This window comes from Canis lupus, chromosome 23, assembly GCF_048164855.1.
Source record: "Canis lupus baileyi chromosome 23, mCanLup2.hap1, whole genome shotgun sequence".
Lineage (NCBI taxonomy): Eukaryota > Metazoa > Chordata > Mammalia > Carnivora > Canidae > Canis > Canis lupus.
In genome coordinates, this window is record NC_132860.1 from 51,318,968 (window position 1) to 51,333,836 (window position 14,869).

The 14,869-nt window shown below is 41.9% G+C and overlaps 1 protein-coding gene across 3 annotated transcripts in view; it reads right to left on the minus strand.

The window, feature by feature from the left end:
• The window catches only part of PGR (progesterone receptor), a 107,298-nt gene extending 93,166 nt beyond the window's left edge, over positions 1–14,132 (minus strand). The window contains exons 1-2 of one of the 3 annotated variants that reach the window (XM_072795149.1): positions 12,985–14,132; positions 11,125–11,276 (exon numbers count right to left, since the gene is read on the minus strand). In XM_072795149.1, coding sequence (XP_072651250.1) covers positions 11,125–11,276; positions 12,985–14,117 — 1,285 coding nt within the window. In that variant the 5' untranslated portion in view covers positions 14,118–14,132. Of the gene's footprint in view, positions 1–11,124; positions 11,277–12,047; positions 12,518–12,984 lie in introns of those variants that run through there. The other 2 variants (XM_072795151.1, XM_072795150.1) reach the window with 2 other exon arrangements.
• Between the last annotated feature and the right edge of the window lie 737 nt (positions 14,133–14,869).

Sequence of the window (14,869 nt, forward strand, 5' to 3'; positions counted from 1 at the left end):
GTGTTATATACAACACCAGTTTCGGGTGTGAAATCTACACCCGAAACTGGTAATGTACTATATGTTGGCTAATTGAATTTTTAAAAATAAAAGGATTTTCATATTATGAAGTATTATGCAATAGTTCAAAGAACAAGCTAGGACTATAAATAAACATACAGAGCTTCAAATTGTTACATGAAAAAATGATGAAGGATTATTAGATATAGAATACCTTTTATGTATTAGTATTTCATAAAAACATTATATACACATACACACACGTTAAAAAAAACTAAGGCAGAGAAGAATGGTAGAGAAGGGAACAAATTAAAGGTATTGATCAAAGAGGACTTGAAACTTACTGGTAATGTTTTACCTTTTGGAGGAGAATGCATTATTGTGTTACTTGAGTAATTAAAGTATAATAAAGGCTGAAGCAGAAGCACTAGCTGTTAGAATTAGCATGTATATCTTGATAACAATGCCTTCCTCCTCAGATTCTTGCAGTGGTGCTAAGATGCAGGTTCTGAAGGAGCATTAATAATTTGGCAACCCTAAATAGCGAAATATTAAGCAGATGATCCCCAGTACAATTTTCTACTATTTCTTTTTCAGTAAAGTGGAGACTTTACTGGATCATAGTGCAAAATTGTGCTTAAAACCATCTTAGTACTCACACTATTATACTGAGAAACATGTAGCATAAAGATAAATTATTCAAGGATTTACTATTAAGAATATTTATTATTATTTACATAATTTAGAAGTCCAGTGAATTACTTCATGTTTATTTTTAGGATAACAGAAAAACTGCCACAGTGTAGATTCTACTGGAGAGAAAATTAAATAAGATTATTGGCAAATTATCTTCCCAAAAGCCCAAATTTTAATCGAAGAAATTAAGGTGAGAGAGATTGTTGGATAATTATCTGGACTACAAAAGACAGAGAAAACATTATAGAGCTCTAAAGTCAAAATAATCCATGAATTGGTCAATGAAAATTTGAACGTATAATTGGGCAGGCTTCAAAACAAGGAAAGTTATTAGGGATAAAGAGGAACATTACATAATTATAAAGGAGTTGATTCTCCAAGAATATATAACAATCATTAATGTATATGTATCTAACAACAGAGCATTAAAATATTATGAGGCAAAAGCTGATAGAATTTCAAGGAGAAATAGATGAATCCACTATTGTATTTAGACCTTTCAACATCTCTCTATCAGAAATGGAGCGATCCACCGGGCAAAAGGAAAGAAAGAAAGAAAAAGAAGAAAAGAAAGAAAGAAAAGAAAGAAAAGAAAGAAAAGAAAGAAAGAAAGAAAGAAAGAAAGAAAGAAAGAAAGAAAAGAAAGAAAGAAAGAAAGAAAGAAAGAAAGAAAGAAAGAAAGAGAAAGAAAGAAAAAAGAAAAAAGAAAGAAAAGAGAAAAGAAAGAAAAGAAAAGAAAAGAAAAGAGAAAAGAAAAGAAAAGAAAGCTAGATGAAATCAACAATATCATTCAACTGGATATAATTGACACATGTAGACTACTTCACTCAAAAGCAGCAGATTACACGTTCTTAAGCCCACATGGAACATTCACCAAGATGAACCATATTCCGGGTCATAAAAACAATCCTTAACAAATTTGAAGAATAGAAATTATACAATGATCTACTTTTAGACTGCAATGAAATTGAACTTTCAACAGAAAGACAATTAGAAAATTATAAAACATGGAGATTTTACAACACACTTTTTTTTAAAGATTTTATTTATTTACTCATGAGATACAGAGAGAGAGAGAGAGAGAGAGAGAGAGAGGCAGAGACACAGGCAGAGGGAGAAGCAGGCTCCGTGCAGGGAGCCCTCTGTGGGACTTGATCCTGGGACTCCAGGATTATGCTCTAGGCCGAAGGCGGTGCTAAACCGCTGAGCCACCCAGGCTGCCCTTACAACACACTTTTAAGTAACACATGATTCAAAGAAAAAAATCTTGAGAAATTTTTTAAAAATTGAATTTAATAAAAATGAAAACACAAATTAGCAAAATATGTGATATATACTTATATGTAAGCAGTGCTTACAGGGAAACATAGCATTTATAAATATAGCATTAAGCGTGTATTTTAGAAAAGAAGATCTAAACTTTACCATCATTGAAGCCTTCACTTAAGCAAACTAGAAAATGAAGAGCACATTAAGTCACTTACAGCAGAAAAGAAATAATAAAAATTAGGTCAGAAATCATTGACATTGAAAGCAGGAAGTCAGTAACAGAAAAAAACAAAACCAAAAGCTGGTTCTTTGAAAAGATCAATAAAATCAACATAAGCCTCCAGGTAGGCTAATTAAGAAAGAGAACACAAATTATTAATCTCAGAAATGAAAGAGGGATATAACTATAGATCCTACAGACATTAAAAAGATAATAAAGGAATAATATGAACAACTTTATACCCACAAATCTGATAGCCTAAATGAAATGGACCAATGCCTTGAGATCACAATCTGCCAAACTCACACAAGAAGAAATAGACAATCTGAACAGGCCTATATCTATTAATGAAATTGAATCAGGAATTAATAATTTTCCAACATAGAAAGCACCATGCCCAGATGAGTTAACTGGTGAATTCTGCCAAAATTTAAGGAAGAAATTATATCAATTCACCACAATCTCTTTGAGATAGAAACAGAGGGAATGCTTTCTAACTCATTCAATGAGGCCAGCACTACCCTCATATAAAACCAAAGACAGCACCAGAAAACTACAGCCGATATCTCTCATGAACATAGATGCAAAAATCCTCAACAAAATCTTAGAAAATCAAATCCAAAAAACTTTAAAAAGAAGTCTACAACACGAACAAATGGGATTTATCCTAGGTATGCAAGAATGGTTCAACATTGAAAATTAATGTATTCCATCACATTAATAAGCTAAAAAAAAGCAATATCACATTATTTTGTCAATAGATGCAGGAAAAAGCACTTGAAAAATACAGCACTCATTCATGAACTAGAAATAGAAGTGATCCTCCTCGACTTTTAAAAATATCTACAAAAACCCTACAACTGGCGTTCTCACCATTTAATGGTGAGAAACTGGAAGCTTTCCTATTTGATCAGGAATAAGACAACTCACCACTGATTTTCAACACTGTAGTGGAAGTCCTACTAATGCAATAGGACAAAAAGAGGAAATAAAAGGTATACTCATTGGGAAGAAAGAAATAAAACTGTCTTTGTTGGCAGATGACATGATCTTCTATGTAGAAAATTCAAAAGAACAGACAAAACAACTCCTGGAGCTGTTACTAGCAAGGTTGCACGATGTAAGGCTAATATAAAAACATCAGTCATTTTCTTATATACTAGCGATGAACAACTGGCATTTGAAATTTAAAACACTATCATTTACATTAGCCCCCCCCAAAATGAAGTACTTAAGTAAAAATGTAACCAAATATGTACTAGATCTACAGGAGGAAAATCACAAAACTTTGATTAATGAAATAAAATAACTAAATAAATGGGACAATATTTATTCCATGTTCGTGGATGAGTAGATTCAATTTTGTCAAGACATGAGTTCTTCCCAATGCAATTGCAATTAAAACACCAGAAAATTATTTCGTGGTTATTGAAAAACTAATGTAAAGTGTATATGTAGAGGCAAAAGACTCAGAATATTTAACACAATATTGAAGTTGGAGGACTGACAGTACTTGACTTCAAGACCTATAAGCCTATAATAATCAAAATAGTGTGGCACTGGTAAAAGAACAAATAGATCAATCTATCAGAATAGAAAGCCCTAGAAATAGACCCACATAAATATAGTCAACTAATCTTTGACAAAGTAGTAAAGAGAATACAGTGGAGCAAAAACTATCTCTTCAACAAGTAGTGCTGAAACAACTGGACATCCACCTGCAAATGTCAATCTAGACATAGATCTTGCACTCTTCATAAACATCAAATCAAAATGGATAACAGACTCAAATACAAGACGCAAAATTATAAAAGTCCTAAATATTAACGTAGGAGCAAATCTAGATGACCTTGAATATCGTTAATGATTTTTAGATACAACATCAAAGTGATGATTCATGATAAAAAGAACTGAAAACCGGATTTCATTAAAAGTAAAATTTTCTGCCATGTAAAAAAAAAATTGTCAGAGAATAAAAAGACATAGAGTGGGAGGAAATATTCGCAAAAGACAGATTTAATAAAGCACTGCTATCCAAAATATAAGAGCTGTTAAAATACAAAAGGAAAACAATCAGATTAAAAAATGGGTCAAATATCTTAACAGGCATCTCACCAAAGATACATGGATGGCAAATAAGTATATGAAAACATGCACCACATCATATGTCATCAGGGAAATGCAAATTAAAGCAATGAGAAACTACTATCCACCCATTAGGATGGCCAAAACCATGGGGACACCCTGGGTGGCTTGGCAGTTTAGTGCCTGCCTTCGGCCCAGGGCGTGGTCCCAGGATCGAGTCCCACATCGGGCTCCCTGTGTGGAGCCTGCTTCTCCCTCTGCCTGTGTGTCTGTGTGTGTGTGTGTGTGTCTCATGAATAAATAAATAAAAATCTTAAAAAAAAAAAGAATGGCCAAAATCCAGAACACAGACAATACCAAATGCAAGCAAAGATGCAGAGCAACAAGGAAAATTTGTAAAATGTAACCAAATGAAAAATGTAACCATTTTTTCATTCATTGATGGTGGAAATGCAAAATAACATAGCCACTTTGGAAGACAGTTTAGAGATCTCTTACAAAGCTAAACACTCATACAATGCAGCAACCATACTACTTGGTATTTACCCAAAGAAATAAAAAAAAAATGTATGCCCACACAAAAACCTGCTATGGATCATTATAGCAGCTTTCTTCATAATTGTTAAAACTTGAAAGCAACCAAAATACACTTTAGCAGGTGAATAGATAGACTGTGTTATATCCAGACAGTGGAATATTATTCATCACTAAAAGGAAATGGGATATCAAGCCATAAAAAGACATAGAGGAAACTTAAATGCACATTACTAAGTGAAACTGTATGGTATTCTGCAAAAGGCAAAACTATGGAGACAGTAGAAAGATCAGTGGTTGCCAGGGATTCAGGGGAGGAGACGCATGAATAAATGGAACACAGAGGATTTTTAGTGTAGTGAAACTACTCTGTACATACCATAACTACGGATACATTTTATTGTACATTTCTTCAAACCCGTAGAATGTACAATGCCAAGAACAAACCCATAATGTAAACTATGGATTTTGGATGATTATGAAATATTCACAAGTGAAGTATGTTCACCAATTGTAACAAAAAATGTACCATTCTCATGAAGGATGTTAATAATAGGGGAGGCTTCTAGGACAAGAAGTATATGGGAAATCTCTGTACCTCTCTCTTGATTTTGCTCTTAAAAATAATAAAATCTTTAAATGATTTTGAATATTCATTATTTCTCTCTTGGGAGCCATAGCAGGAAAAATACGCTACCAAATCAGTTTCATTTTTAGACTCTGACACCAACTCTAATCAAATTTTGAAATATATTACTCACAAAAATATTTCATTTCTGCCCGGTTTTCTCTGTGGTCTACTTATGATGGTGTCTCTCTAAATCTAAAAGGTACTTTCCATCATCCCCAGCTTCTGACAGGGGTCAATTCTCTAGTTTTTTAGGCATTCCTTAAACTATTCACTTAGCACACCTATAATTCATTATATAAATGCTAATTGATAGAATGTTTCTTGCTTCACTATACTATAAACTCCACTAGGGCTGCAGCCAGCCAGGTCTGTCATGTTTTACTGTTTTTTCAACTAGTACCTAGCATAATGCCTAGCATATGGCAGGTGCTTGATAAATACTTGGTTATTAATACATGAACAAAACAAATTAGATTAATCTAGAGGACATTATGCATGAAATGAACCAGACAGGGAAAGACAAATACCACATGGTATCATTTACACATGGAATAAAGGAATCAAATTTATAGAAAGAATAGAAAAATGGTCACCAGGGGCTGGGACTGGGAGGTGAGTAAAAGGGTACAAACTTTTAAGATGAATAAGGTCTGAGGATGTAATATATAACATGGTGACTAGTTGAGAACATTGTATTATATGACTGAAATTTGCTAAAAGAGTAGAATTTAAATGTTCTTGCCAAAAAAAAAAAAAAGATTAATATATCAGGTGATGAATGTGTTAATTAACTTGATAGGGGAATCTTTTCACCATATCTGTCAAATCATCATTTTGTACACTTTAAATGTCTCACACTTTTATTTATTTATCAATTATACCTCAATATACTTAGAATAAAAATGAGGATAATAATGTAATATAATCTATTAATACTTACTTAGACTAGTGTCTTCTAAACAATGTTTCACTGTATTACAATATTTGCCCACCCATATTCCATCAAATTTATTCACTACAGATGCTGTCACAGTAAAAAGCATCCGAAGAAGAGCTTGACACCATCACTTATGATGATTGGTTCATTCAGAACAAATTTACTAAATATCTAGCATATTCCTAGCACTAAGCTAGTCATAGTACATACACAGGTAAGCCAATGAGAAATGAATTTTTCTTGGGCAGCCCGGGTGGCTCAGCGGTTTAGCGCTGCCTTCAGCCCAGAGCGTGATCCTGGAGAGCCAGAATCAAGTCCTCTGTCGGGCTCCCTGCATGGAGCCTGCCCCTCTGCCTGTGTCACTGCCTCTCTCTCTCTCTCTGTGTCTCTCATGAATAAATAAATAAAATCATTAAAAAAAAAAAAAGAAATGATCTTTTCTTACTTACAAAGTCATGGCCCACATTTATAAAACTGGTTGGGTCATTATGACTTCATCTCCTTGGAAGGTATTAAGGCAATTCCTAACCACTTCCTGCTTCATTCCAAGTCTTAGTAAAGGAATGCAATGGGCTGTTCAATCAATTGCTTTTTGGCTAATTCATTCTCTTAGGTTAAGAGAAGTCATCCCTTCCCACCCCCATACATTCACTTCCTGAGTGGTTTGTTTGCTTCTCTTTCTCTCCTTCTCTCTTTCTTTCTTTTCCTGCCTCTTTTCTCTCCTGTCTCATACCAAGACAAACCCAGTCTTCTTAGGTGACTTCTTTACAGATTTTACTGCCTCTCCCAACTTGGAGGCTCTCGAGGTAAGGAAACTGGTTCTTGGCCCCTGACTACGTCTTCTCACAGCTATCCCTAAATGTGAAGTTAGTATCATCCATCCATTTATATCACACACTGGATCGCCCTTCATCTTGCAATCTTTTTTAGGAGTCACTTTTACCTTCCTAGATGTTTTATCATTTGGCTCACTTTTTCTTTTTTTAAAACCCTCTATTGTTTTTCTTTGAAATTTAAACATAATTTCCTATTAAGAGAAATGTAGTATAATTAAGAGCAGATGTAGCACAGATTCTGGAGTCCCACCACTTGGGTTTGAATCCTGATTCTACCACTTCCTAACTGTGATTAAGGCAATTTAACATCTCTGGGCCTTAGTACCCTTATTGGTAAAATGAAAATATAACTATTATAAGGATTAAAAGAATTAAAACAAACATAAAACACTTAGTCACTGGTACATAGAAAGCTCTATAAAATGTTAAAACATTATTATCCTTGGTAACAACATCTATATTTTAACCACTGACTTTTGACTTCTGGACATACTGGTATCCACCCCCAGTTTTACCTTGAACTACTCCTACTCACAAAGAGAGGCAGAGACACAAGCAGAGGAAGGAGCAGGCTCCTCACAGGGAGTCCGATGTGGGACTTGATTCAGGACCCCGGGATCACACCCTGAGCCAAAGGCAGCCGCTCAACTGCTGAGCCATCCAGGCGTCCCAAACTACCCTTACTTTAGATTTCACACCTATGTCTCTCCAACTGTTAAAGTCCTTCTACACCTTTCTAACTCATAAAAATTCCCGGAAACTACTATTATCTTGTCTTAAATCACTGATTTTATCCCAATTCATTCAAACACAGGCAATTAAACTTCCCAACCTTTCAGTTTAATGATTTCCTAATATAACTCTTCAAGTCTTAGTTTAATCTTGATCTTTTCACTTTTCTTTGGACATATACACTTAAAAGCGCACCTCAATGCCCAGAGATCAGTAATCTTACTTGTCCTTTAGTAACCAATGAAGTTCATATTTTTCATAAAGTCTTCTCCTATCAACATTGAATATGCACATTCCATCCTAAAACCAACTTCCACCTACACCAACTCACAAACCACACAACTACTTTACAGATTTGTTTATCTGGATATTTAGTGAGAATCTCTTTTTTACATGCAAAAAGGTCTAACATGCAAATACGTTACTTCAACTCTACTGTAAGCTCTTTCAACAGAAGCAACACCAATTGAAGTTGACAGTATGCTAGGCATTTATTTCAAAGCTTTGCATGTATTAATTCATTTAATATTTATAACTACTCTGAGGAGTACCTAACTTTTTTAAAAAGATTTTATTTATTTATTCATGAGAGACACAGAGACACAGGTGGAGGGAGAAGCAGGCACCCTGCAGAGAGCCTGATGTGGGGCTGGATCCCAGGATCCCTGGATCATGACCTGAGCCAAAGGCAGACGCTCAACCACTGAGCCACCCAGATATCCCAGGAGTACCGAATGTTATCCTCATTTTATATCTAAGGCAGAGAGAGATGAAGGGAAGAATACCTTTGGCTCAAATCTAAATTTAAGAGGTATAAAATAATGAACTTACTTGTATAGTTTTGTAATCTTGCTCTAGTTTCATGAATGACTTATAAAGATCTAAAGTTCCTCTTTGTAAATTTTGTCAAATAAAGGTGCTTCATTTCTACTACTCAGGACTAACACAGGATCATGCCAATAGGAGTAGTCCAACAAATGCGAAGAGTAAATTTAGGAAGATATTTTATGTGGTCCTGGATGCTATTTTAATACTATAAAAAGCATTTATATTTTAGATAGGGTGCTCTTGGTTCTATATGCACACTTTGAAGTAACTTCTGCAAATTAAGTAGCATTTATCATATACCTACTTGTGCACACCATTTCTGATTTATAAGCACTGCAATGAAATAGTATCTAACTTACGGTGACTAACAATTGGTTACTAGCTAGTGGTGTGCTCTTTGGAAGCTCAAAGTTATGTCTTTGGGACTTGTTTATCTATAAAGAGTTGGGGCTTTTTAAAGAGAAAAATTGGCCTTCAGGCAGGGGATTCTACGGAGGTCATTCACTTATAAAATTAGACTACTCTAAGAAGACTATGAGAATGAAGGAAATTCTATTTATGGCAAAAGGAATGCTCAAAAAGCCAGAACTAAAGTCAGATGGAAACAGTAACTCAAATTATGAGCTGGAGAATCAACCCTTCTACACAAAGAACTTCTGCTTGTAACTATGATTAAATAACACCGATAGGAAAGTTAGGATCACCCTAAGTTGTGTCCCATTTTCTCATGTAGCCTCTTTTCATACAGGGCTTCAATTAATTTAAAATGTAATTAAAACCTTCTGAGGCTGAATACATATGTTTAATATCAGTTAAATATATTCAACATTCAAAAAAATCATATTCTAGAAATATACAAAGCAAATATTCTTTAAGAAGAATTAATTTAAATAGGATTATTACAAATACTACTAATAAATGGTTTCATTTTTATCAAAAATGTATAATCACCTGTTAGGCATCTACAAGAATAGTAAATTTAATGGGATGAGCACTGGGTGTTATACTGTATCTTGACAAATCGAACTTCAATAAAAACAAATTTAAAAAATAAATAAATAAATGTCTTTTAGAGGGATGCCTGGGCAACTCAGCAGTTGAGCATGTGCCTTCGGCTCAGAGTGTGATCCTAGGGTCTGGGGATCCAGTCCCGCACTGGGGAGCCTGCTTCTGTCTCTGTGTCTCTCATGAATAAATAAAATCTTTTTTTTAAAATGTCTTTTAGATTATATTCTTTTGGTGCATATTAAATATGTGTATCAAACTCCTTTGAAAGTTCCCTTAAGGTAAAAATTCCTCATTCCTTCCTTTCCTACTTATCAAATAGAGGGCTCTTGAAATCAAAAACCTCACAAACAAGAAGGAAAAAAGCAGGTGTACAGATCTTTAGTTCCTTGTCTAGGTGTGATCTCCACACTTCAGAGGGAACCCTAAACTCATTTAGTTCACTACAAGATGCACTTATTGTTAGAATTTCAATATGAAATCATTTTAAATGCATTTTTATCTTCAAATATAAAAGTAGTTGGCTGCTTAGAATTTAGTGTTGATGCAAAAATTCAAAAATATCTTCTACTAAAGTTCAAGGGCAAAATACATTATGTAAGTCAATCCAAAATCATTAGATAAATATGTAATTTAGATGATTTTAAAAATATGAAAGTCTTGTAGCAAAATACTTCAGAAAGTGTTACTGTGACACCCAAATTTTTCATTTGCTTTAAACTGTTTACTCTTACCCACTTATAAAAATATACCAAAGAGAATTTTAAAAACTTGTTTAGAATTACCATTATATAAGTATTACATAAATATGTATGTAGAGAAAAGACAAAATTGTGTAGAAAATTTGTAACTGCGTCACATACATATGCACACATAGAAGTACATATACATAATTTCAATCACTTTTACCATTTTCTCTTGATCAAGATTTTAGATATTTATGTAATATATATGTAATATATAATACACATATGTAATGTACATATATGTAATACAATATGTGTAATATATATTACATATATGATAGGAATATAAAAATACACTTAGAGCCAAGCTGTTTCTTTCTTTTTTTTCCAAGCTGTTTCTTTAAAGTTAAATAGGTAGTGAACAATAGCAGCATTGTCCCAAAGATTAGTATAACTTTAGTCTAATATTGAAAGTGCTAATCAAAGAATATGCAATTGTAATATCCACCACATTTAATTTTGAGTATCATAAATAAAAACATATTGCTAAAACATATTATTTTAAGTTATATGGAAATATCATTTCTTAGAAGCAAGGGAAAATAATAGATGGTCTCAGTTTACAATTAAGCAAAAAAATAAAGGATCAGGGGAAAGGAGCTTACCTTCCATTGCCCTTTTAAAGAAGACCTTACAGCTCCCACAAGTTAGGACACCATAATGACAGCCTGATGCTTCATCCCCACAGATTAAACAAATCTTCTGAGGTAATGACTCGAAGCTGTACTGTGGGCTCTGGCTGGCATCTGAATCAGGCCTTGAAATGCAGAACAAAGTACTCCATTTATTTTTAGGTGTACCACTAGCTAATACTAAAGTTTTCTTAACAGAATTGACACAATGAAAGGGGATTTAAAATAGAACTGAATGTATAAAAGACATGCAAATTAAACTTGGTGCACTGTTACTGGATTCGCCACATTTGCAAATTATTATGCATCAGCAGCACCAACATAAAAGGATAATATATAAGTTTATGTGCAGGAAAGCTAAGGTCCGTTGGTTTTGTCAAAAAAAAAAAAAAATCTTTGTACAGGGGATCCCTGGATGGCTCAGCGGTTTGGTGCGTGCCTTCAGCCCAGGGCGTGGTCCTGGAGTCCCGGGATCAAGTCCCGGGATCGAGTCCCGCGTCGGGCTCCCCGCATGGAGCCTGCTTCTCCCTCTGCCTGTGCCTCTGCCTCTCTCTCTCTCTGTGTCTCATGAATAAATAAAATAAAATCTTTAAAAAAAAATCTTTGTACAAAACTCCTTATATAGAATAATCAATTTACTCTTTGACAAACGAAACTGTACCCTGGGTAACAACGAACATGGTTTTGTTTTAAGGGTTCAATCATACTTAGCGATGCCTTTGTTTCGAGTTTTTAAAACAACCGCTAATGACTGTTTACTTAGACGCATATGTGTTTGCCATTTTAAAGAATTGTTCAATATATTGACAGTTTTGCTCCTACACAGCACATAAGATTTAAAGTGAACATCCTTCAACATTTCACTTCAGTGCGTAAATGAAAATGTTCTTGAAAACCTGTGCGAAAAAAGTCGTATCCAATCCAAAACAATACTAGAACACAGCGCAGTGCAGTGATCGATGTTTGGATCCATGATGTGGACACAGCACACGCCACTTCAGTCCTGAGACTCGTGAGAAGATTGAGGCGTCACACGTGCAAACCCGAGGTTCTGCTTTAGGCTGCGGCCAGCGGGGGCCCATCGGGACCGCTCCCCGGGGGCTCTGCGCTAAGGCCTCTTCAAGAAAGCCTGGGAACCAGCAAATATCCTTCTACGGAAATCGCCACCTCGTAACTCCCCAAGCCGCTGAGCATTTTCCACTGCACTGGACTACCGGGCACCTAGAGCGACGCTGCACGCTTCAAAGCAGGGCTACTTTTGTCTGGCAATCTTGCAGATTTGTAAAGTCTAGGAAATACTTTTGGGAAGGCACGCTCCAAAACAGGCCTATTATGCGCCCCTTTTGTGTCCCCAAAGTAGTTAGGAGGGGAGAGGAAAGAAGGGACACCACAGCACTCTCGTGCCCCGCCCCGGCCACTCCGACCAGCGGGACCCCCCCACCGCCGGACCCCGGTTCCCGCAGGCTCCCAGCCCCCTAGGCCGGGCCGCTGTTCCAGCAGACGCCACCCCCCCCCCCCCCCCGCGCGGGATCTCTGTTCCTGCAGGTGCTCCCCTCCCTCCCCCCCTCCCCTCCCGCCCGACCGCCGTGCCCGCGGGTGCTCCCCTCCCGCCCGACCGCCGTGCCCGCAGGTGCTCCCCTCCCTTCCCCCCTCCCCTCCCGCCCGGCCGCCGTGCCCGCGGGTGCTCCCCTCCCTCCCCTCCCCTCCCGCCCGGCCGCCGTGCCCGCAGGCGCCCTCCCTCCGCGGCCCGACCGCCGTGCCCGCGGGCGCCCCCCGCCCCGGCCGACCAATGCTCTCGCAGGCGCCCCCCGCCCCCGTCCCCCGGGCCCTCACCTCAGGTAGTTGAGGTACGGCTGGTACACCTGCGGCAAGCCCTCCTTGAGCACGGCCGCCTGGTAGCCGAGCTGCGGAAGGGCGCCGAGGCCGAGCGGCTGGTAGAGCGCGGGGCTGGCCCCCGCGGCCCCCGCCGAGGCAGCGGCGGCCGCGCCGTCCCGGGGCAGCAGGCAGGCGCCGGCGCCCGGAACCCTGCAGGGCGCGGCGGCGAACGGGCCCTGCGGCGGCGGCGCGCCCTCCGCCTTGTACAGGACGCACTCCAGGGCGGGCCCCGGCGAGGACGCCGACGACGCGGAGCAGCCGGCGGCCGCGGCGGCCGCGGGCGCGCCTTCCCCGGGCCTGGACGACGGCGCTCGCGGGGGGAGCGGGGGCAGCGCCGGCAGCGCCGGCGGCGCGTCCGCGAAGACGCAGGAGTGAGGCCCCGCCGCCAGGTACGGCCGCGGGGAGCGCGCAGCCGCCTCGGCGCCCTCCTCCTCCTCCTTGATCTTCAGGGCCGGCGGCTGGAAGTCGCCGTAGAGCGGGAACGCGTCGTCCTTGGGCTCGGCGTCGGACGGGTACGCACAGTCGGGGAAGTCGCCGGCCGCCAGCGGGGCGCAGGGCGCGGAGGGCGAGCCCCGCGGCGGAGCGAAGGCGCCGGCGTCGTAGGTCTCCGCTTCCAGCAGCTGCCGGGTGCGCGCCGCCAGGAAGGCCGAGCCGAGGGGCAGAATGGGCACGTGGATAAAGTCCATCATCGTGGTGGCCAGCGGGGAGCACCCGGGCGCCGGCGCGTCCTGCTCGGCCAGGGAGCCCTTGGGCGCGGGGAGGCGGGAGTCCTCCTTGGGGACCGGGGCGGTGCCCCCGGGGGCCGTCCCCGGCGCAGCGGGAGCGGCGCCGGCTGCGGCCGCCGGGCCCGCGGGGGGCCGGGGCTTGCCCTTGAGGAGCGGGCCCGGGGAGCCCTCGGCCGCGAAGCCGCCCTCCTCCTCCACGCCCAGCGCAGCGGGCTGCGTGGCGGCTTTCCCCGCGGCCCCGGGCCAGGCGTGGGCCCCGGGGCACAGGGGCAGCGGCTGCCGGGACGGGGACAGGCCCCTGGGCGGCCCCTTGTGGGCACCTGCCGTCCCGCAGCCGTCGCCAGCCTTGCCCTCCGGCCGGCTCATGAGCGGGCACGCCGCGCCCTGGCTGCTGCGGGCGCCCCGGGGATCTTCGGGCGGCTCGGGGCCAGACGGGCACCGCGGGCTGCGGGGCTCCCAGGCCGGAGAGCTGCGGCCCTGCCCCGGGCCGGCGGGGCGCAGCGCTGTGCTCGGAGCGCCGTGCAGCGGCCCTCGGTCCTGGCGCGGGGGCCCGGGGCTGTCGGCTCCCGCCCCGCTCGCGGCTTCGAGTCTCGGATCCGCCCGGGCCACGTCCGGCCGCGGCTGCGCGTCCTGCGCCTTCCCGCCAGGGTCCGCGCCCTGGCCGCGCCGGGAGAAGAGCAGCCGGTCCGAGGGCGCGGAGGGCGCGGCTGAGGCTGCGGCTGCGGCTGCGGCTGCGGCTGCGGCGACCCGCGGGGCGTCCGAGGTCTGACTCGCCCGGAGGCGGCCGCCGTCTCGACGTCGGGACTCGGGCTCTGCGGCCGGCGCGGGGGAGGGCGCGCCTCCCGCCACGTGGGGAGCCCGGGCATCCTTTCCCGTCCGCTCCGTCATGACGACCGGGACTCCCCTCTCCTCCTCCCCCGTCTGCGGGGAGGAGGGAGCGGGCAGGGAGGAGGGGGTGTGGGCAATATAGAAGCTGGAAGCCGCGGGGGAAGACAAAGCAGGTGGAATTCGGCTGGCCTCGCCTCGGTGGGGCGGGGTCGAGGATGCCCACCTCCCGGGCGGGACCGGGCAGTGCTGCTCAGCCCTGCGCTCGCCCTCCCTCGGGCGGCAGGTGCTGC